The sequence below is a fragment of the Bombus bifarius genome, unplaced genomic scaffold (assembly GCF_011952205.1).
Source record: "Bombus bifarius isolate JDL3187 unplaced genomic scaffold, Bbif_JDL3187 scf7180000007966, whole genome shotgun sequence".
Classification (NCBI taxonomy): domain Eukaryota; kingdom Metazoa; phylum Arthropoda; class Insecta; order Hymenoptera; family Apidae; genus Bombus; species Bombus bifarius.
The window spans coordinates 8,058,485-8,064,929 of NW_022884352.1; the positions used below are offsets into that span (position 1 = coordinate 8,058,485).

The 6,445-nt window shown below is 27.8% G+C and overlaps 2 protein-coding genes across 2 annotated transcripts; one reads left to right on the forward strand and one right to left on the reverse strand.

Moving 5' to 3' along the window:
• Positions 1 to 91: 91 nt before the first annotated feature.
• Positions 92 to 4,114, forward strand: LOC117206224. The gene is made up of 10 exons (XM_033445367.1): positions 92 to 516; positions 669 to 974; positions 1,040 to 1,680; positions 1,745 to 1,957; positions 2,110 to 2,418; positions 2,493 to 2,691; positions 2,751 to 2,923; positions 2,994 to 3,091; positions 3,159 to 3,420; positions 3,482 to 4,114. Exons 1-10 carry the CDS (start codon positions 348 to 350, stop codon positions 3,995 to 3,997), a joined length of 2,886 nt encoding a protein of 961 aa, XP_033301258.1. The 5' UTR covers positions 92 to 347; the 3' UTR covers positions 3,998 to 4,114.
• Positions 4,115 to 4,375: 261 nt separating this feature from the next.
• On the reverse strand, positions 4,376 to 5,819 carry LOC117206339. Its single transcript, XM_033445589.1, has 2 exons — positions 5,580 to 5,819; positions 4,376 to 5,506 (listed from the first exon to the last, which is right to left on the reverse strand). The coding sequence occupies exon 2, from the start codon at positions 5,423 to 5,425 to the stop codon at positions 4,574 to 4,576; it is 852 nt and encodes a 283-aa protein (XP_033301480.1). The 5' UTR covers positions 5,426 to 5,506; positions 5,580 to 5,819; the 3' UTR covers positions 4,376 to 4,573.
• Between the last annotated feature and the right edge of the window lie 626 nt (positions 5,820 to 6,445).

The following is a 6,445-nucleotide window of genomic DNA, read 5'->3' on the forward strand; positions in this document are numbered from 1 at the left end:
AGATATATTATTATTCTACGATAAATCAGAGATACAATTACTGATAATTTGAAAAGCCCGCTAAAAATAAACAAGATCACTAAATGATTGCCCTATAAGTTTGTTGGAAATAGTTCTTTATTTCGGGCCATGCAAGTGTTCAGTTATCTGTAAATCGTTTAATTAAGGAATCAAGTTTTTATTTACATACCTGATTTTTGAGTTATAAAACGCAGAAAATATGTGAGTGATAGAAATAGTAGTTTGCTGTTCAAAGCAATGGATGATAATATTATGTGCGTATTTTGAAATTATCAGTGGACAAAAAAGCATGAACAGAAAGTAAAGAAACTAAAAAGAAACATTTTATGTCGCACAAATATACAAAAATTTCATATCAAAACATAATGTCATCGTTAAATAGTAATAAAAGATTAGCCGAAGTTTTGCAGCTATTTCTGTTGCCTAATTATAACATTGTGTCTACTACCTATCTTGATCTTCTATTATCACACATTTCCGAAGATATTAAAGAGTGTAAGAAAACTATTTTATAAATTATATCATAATGCATAGTAAAATTATTATAAAGAATTCGTTTTTTAATCTTTGTTATGTTTATTCCATTTTTATTCATTGTATTCATATATAATTTATATTTCATCATGTATTTTATCATTTAATTCCAGGTGACACAAATAGTTATGAGAATTATGAATTGTTTCAAAAATGGGTATTAAAAGCACTGCACACTTGGAGTTCTGAGTGCCTTCCTTCCCAACCTATAACTATATTTACTTTAAAACTTATAGGATTAGTTTCACATAATGAATTAAGGTTTCATTATTGGCAGTTTAAAGACGTGTACAACAGATTATGTGACATATTTAACCTACATAAAGATGATTTACCAGTATCTATTAAAATGGCTTATATTACAATGTTATCTAATTTAATCAAACATAGAAGTGGTAGACAATGGATTATAGATTCTGGTAAGTAATATGTGTTTTTTAATGTGTATATAGAGTTATAAGATGATAAAATTCGTATTTTACAGATGCTTGGAAGGATGTTGTAAAATATGCACATTGGAATCACACGCTATATGTTACTCGTGAAAGCCATAAATTTTTGTGGCTTTTGCTCTCACATGAACAACAAAATGTTAATTTTTGTAAAGAAGTTATTTTAGCAATGGCAGCACCATTGATAACGAATAATTTTGACACTCAAACATGTCAAGTGCTGCAAGATAATTATTTGGAAGAAAATAAGCTATTGTGTACCACGCTAGATATGTTAACCAGTATCATTGAGAATACACTGTTTGCAGATATGGATAATACAATACCTGAATTATGCCAAGAACTCCTTGATTTAGAAATGAGAGTAAAAGCACTGTTTGAAGCATGTATTAGTACAAAACTTTTATCACATATTCATAAGCTATTCGTTCTATGTTTGTTCATTCCAATTAAACAATTCATTAGAGGAGGTAAAAAAACAGAAACAGAAACAACACTGAAGTTCTACACTGAATTGAATTATATATCTATAATGCTTCTCTCCAAAGCATATGTGGTAGAATTAGTAAAGACAAACAAATTTTTAATGATATTTTGGAAAAAGTTACAATCATTGCATGAATTTTCTTTCAGTCAGGAACATAAGTTTGAACATCAAGCTATATCTATAATGGTGAGTACTTTGCTTTTTATACTTTCATAATGGTAAATAATTCAAATATTTTTTCTATAAATAGATTATGCCTTTGGCTTTATGTATTAAACATACATATAAAGATTCTGATATTTTTGATATGTTTCTTACCAAACTGTTTGATGTAACATGTACAGCTGTACAAAGATTGGGATACAATGTAAGGGATGCTGTACTTAAAAATGATGTACCTGTAGCACAGATTGCCAAAGTTGATATTGACATGCTTTTAGAAATAATGGACATCATGGATAGGGTATGTGCAATGAAAATTTTTGATAATAATGTTATAAATTATTACCAATATGTTGTTTATAGTTATATCTAATAATTCCATATATATGTGTATATATATATATATGTGTGTGTGTATATATATATATATATATATATGTATTCTCATATCAGGATATTGCAGTTATTGTCTTTCAAGCAATGTGTCATGTCCTAAAAAATTGTGTGCCAGATGCATGCAGTGAAACTTTAGATAGTATGACTAATGCAACACATTTGGAAAATGGACCAAGGAAACAAGTATATAAGTTTCCCTTAGAAGGGGATCCCATAGTTGATCATCCTACATTATTATCATCACTTTTAAATGGTTTAGCAGTCATGACAGAAAAGTTTAAACTAAAATGGCAAGAATGTGTAGAAACTATATGCTTGTTGTCATTGGCTCAAGAAATTTTAAATCACCCTGGAACATTGCCTATAGTAAGTTTAGATATATTCATCATAAGATGGTTTATAATTCGTGCATTATAAATATGCTTGAATATTGTTTTCAGATTTGCGTGAAAGCTTTAAAAGTATGTAAGTTAGCAATTCAGAATTTTATGCCGCCTGATTTAGTACTGTTAATTGAAACAGATAGTCACATGAACGAAATTGGGCCAACATTGTTTAAAAGATTACATGATGTCAACTGGGAAGTAAGGGATAGTGTACTGGAAGTTTTAAATACTATAGCTATAATTTCAGAAGACAGTAAGTAATCATTTATGAATAATGTTATTTTCATATGTAATATGCGTAAATATTTGTAGAATATCCGGCGTTTCAAGAATATTTATTGGCAAATGAGTTTCTACAGCTAGCAGTTGAAATTAGCAAGACAGACAGTGAAAGCTATGTTCGAGCATCTGCTTTAGTTTTTCTTTCAACTACTGTTCGTATAAATAAATTATGGAAAGAAAAATTATCGCAATTTGATTTACCTGTATGTGTCATTAAAAGGTATATAATTTTCGATTAATATTTGATAATAAAACTATATTCTTTTACTTCAGAATACTGCAATAATGCTACTCAACAATGAAAGCGAGGCCATAGTCAGAAAGGAAGCAGTAATTCTACTGAAGGAATTATATGTACATCGTAAATGGTCGTGAGTAATGTTGTGCAGCACTGCTGTCAGTCATTTCAATATCATTGATAGAGTAATTATTTTTTAGGAAAAATATTATTGATTCAATGACATTGACAATGGCAAAAACTGCTGTGCTTGATCTTCATTGGGAAGTAAAGATAAGTGCTCTCGAATACTGGAATCACGTTATAACATCGCATTTGTCCGATCAAGGTGTACTCGATGGTCATTTTCCAAAAGTAACGTTTTCAAAAGAACACAGGAAAATCGTATCTTTAAATGAAACTGAGATAAAGCGGAGGCTCAATAAAGCACTAGATGAATTAGCGAAACAAAATTGCTTGAGAGTAAGTAGATCTACATTACATAATTCTTAACCAATTAGTCACATCTTGCATTGCATTTTAGGTCCTTTTGGTTACTCTAGAAGACAGTGATCTTGAAGTATGCAAAACATCAGCAGCTATAATAAACAAATTAAAAGCATTCCTTTTGAAGTATAAACTTAATGAACCTTTACCAGCATTGCCTCTACCCAAAGATAGTGCCACTTTAGATACCTCTTATGTTAAGTACGAACCACCGGATAATGTTGCAAGTTCCACTTGTGAGATGCTTAGTAATTCTAATAATGTGATAGAAGAAATTCTAGATGTTAATGATGCAAATCTACTTGCTTCTATATACAAACATTCAATAGAAGCCGATAGTAAAACGCAAAAATCAGAGGAGAAAACATTTCAATATATTCCTTGTGTGACTAGGCAAGTTTTTCTTCAAACAATTTTTGATATGGACATCACTGCATATATCGAAGAGAAAGAGCGATGGTTGACCACATACTCCACTAGTTTTGATTCAACATTGGATGATATATTAACAATGTACAAAAAAGGAGACGTTAATTCAATGGATTGCTATTAATCATGAATAATGTGCCTTATAGATTGCACAAAATAAAAACTCAGATCTTCTACATAAGTATGGTATGCACCTTTTGTTCTTACATTACTTTTAAATTTATAATTTTATGAGTTACATCACACCACAGTTAAAATAAGATCATGTCATAAATTTTATAATAAAAATAAGATTTTATTATAAGTACATTTATATATTACATAGAAACATTTATAATAGGCGTTTTTCTCATAGAATTTGAGTAATAAAAATAAAACGAAACTTTCATACAGTGCTTATTTATGCAGCTGATATAGAATAAAATGAATGAATACTTATGTATTTAATATATAAAGAAACATATTAAAATTGTTATATAAATTGTTTATGCTCATTTATATAAAACATTGTTTTTGTTAATAAAAAGAAAATACAAAATTTTGTTATTTATATTCATATTACACACAAACATAAATCTGGAAAGTAACAAACTTACAAACTAATCAGATTTCATAATAATATAAAAAAACATTATTTGTATTATTTGTACTTCATTCAGTCTTTATAATTTTCCATATAACTAAAAGACATATATTATGTTTAAAGAAAATTTGCAATGTCAATTTGCTCTGGCTGAGAGTAAAGATTTTTTCCATCAACAGACATTTCTTGTTCATCATCACTCACAGTAATAATAGAATTCCAAGGAAAGTTATTACATGATGAATGATATGTCAAAACATCTGTATCTGTATTAGTGCTAACTACTTCCAATGCTGTAAACTGTTTTTTTTCAGTATTTTCTATTGGATTTGTTATCTTTGGTACAAGGAATTCTTCATTAATAGTTGTATTAACGCTGGAATCTATATTATTCCAAAATGAAGTTGTTGCTGTTTCACAAGGCTCAGTCTTTACTTGTTTCACAGTTGTATTCTCTATTCCTATAATTGTATTGATTTGCTGTAACTTATTTCTTATATTTGTCTCTTCTGCACCTGTTTTATCTTTTTTCTTCCTTCCCCTATGCTTCTTCTTATTTAGATCAGTGCAAAGACTTTCAGTAATATTAAAAAATTCTTCATCAGTTATTTCTTTTCTTTGATACAATTCACGTTCCCAAGCAATAAACTGACTACAGTTTATCGAACAATTATCATGAGTAAATTTTTTTGGTGAATTAATTGCTTCATTTTTATACTTATATTTTGGTTCAGGTTTAATGAAAACATGATTGTATATATTTTCATTGTTATTGTTATCACCTAAATTTATAGGTTGCAAATATTTTTTTTTTGTACATTTCATATCATTCAAAACTTTAAAGCCTTGAAGATTAATAATAGTTTGTGATAACTCTATTGGATTGTGATGTTGGATATGATGATTATGTAAATCTATGACAGTAGCATTTGGATGCTGACAAATAATGCATTGGTAGAACACAGACATTCTGTAACTATTGCAATTCTACCTTCATAAAGTAAACAATATATAAAATGTTAAGAATAATATATCTATCTTTTTGGTTACCTATTAATAAAATCAATATTTCATATATTTCTAAATACGATAGTTAAAAAAAATAATGCACTTAGAGATTTACCTTTAAAAGATCGTACTTATGAGGTTATATAAATATCCAATAGGGAGATCGAAAGAATTATAGATCACAATATTTGATTATACATGAACATAACACTTATCGCGCAATAAAATTTTATGTAAATCATATAAAGATTAAATAAGTTTATTATATTTTACATGATATTGTCTATTGGACAATAATGTCATACATCCACGTGAAGATCTATGATACTATGTCAATATAAGTATATATATGTCTACATATGCATAACGACATGTAATACGTGAAATAAAATACATGCAGATGTGGAAAATGTTATCATAATATATAATATAAAATGTTTAAATTAAAAAAATTAACAATTTCCTTTAGTGCAAACGAAACTTAACATTCTATGTTTCATATAATATCAAATCGTACAATAGATCAACAAATCGATGGCTTACTGCACAAAAAATGTTCGCTTTTAGCGTCTTCGAGAAAAACAATTTCAAGAGATTAATTTTTATTTTAGTATTTTCGAGAAAAACAATTTAAAAAATTCAATGATTCTTTATAGTTGAATAAACACTTCTTGCATTGTATTTATCTTTATCAATGCTATTATAAAATTGGTTGTAAATTGTGCATTGATCCTTTTGAAGAACATAAAATGACAAAGGTGAATCGTGGTTCTTGAACATATCTTTCTATATGTATGTACTAAAAAAAAAAAAAAATGAAGAAAATATAATTTTTTACAAATTTATGAAGTAGATACAAATATGATTTTTATACATAAAAGTTATTTTATACATAAAAAAGCAATCAAGAACTATTTATTGCATATGAAAACTCAAATTTCACAAAAAATGGACATGCAATATTTGTGCAACAAGTTGCCG

What these genes read in the sequence shown, in the direction of transcription:
- LOC117206224 (XM_033445367.1), top strand. Translation starts at nt 348, where the DNA reads ATGTCGCACAAATATACAAAAATTTCATATCAAAACATAATGTCATCG. An exon ending in ATCAAGCTATATCTATAATG is followed by an intron (nt 1,681 to 1,744) that starts GTGAGTACTTTG and finishes TTCTATAAATAG; the next exon opens with ATTATGCCTTTGGCTTTATG. An exon ending in ACCCTGGAACATTGCCTATA is followed by an intron (nt 2,419 to 2,492) that starts GTAAGTTTAGAT and finishes TATTGTTTTCAG; the next exon opens with ATTTGCGTGAAAGCTTTAAA.
- LOC117206339 (XM_033445589.1), bottom strand. Translation starts at nt 5,425, where the DNA reads ATGTCTGTGTTCTACCAATGCATTATTTGTCAGCATCCAAATGCTACT.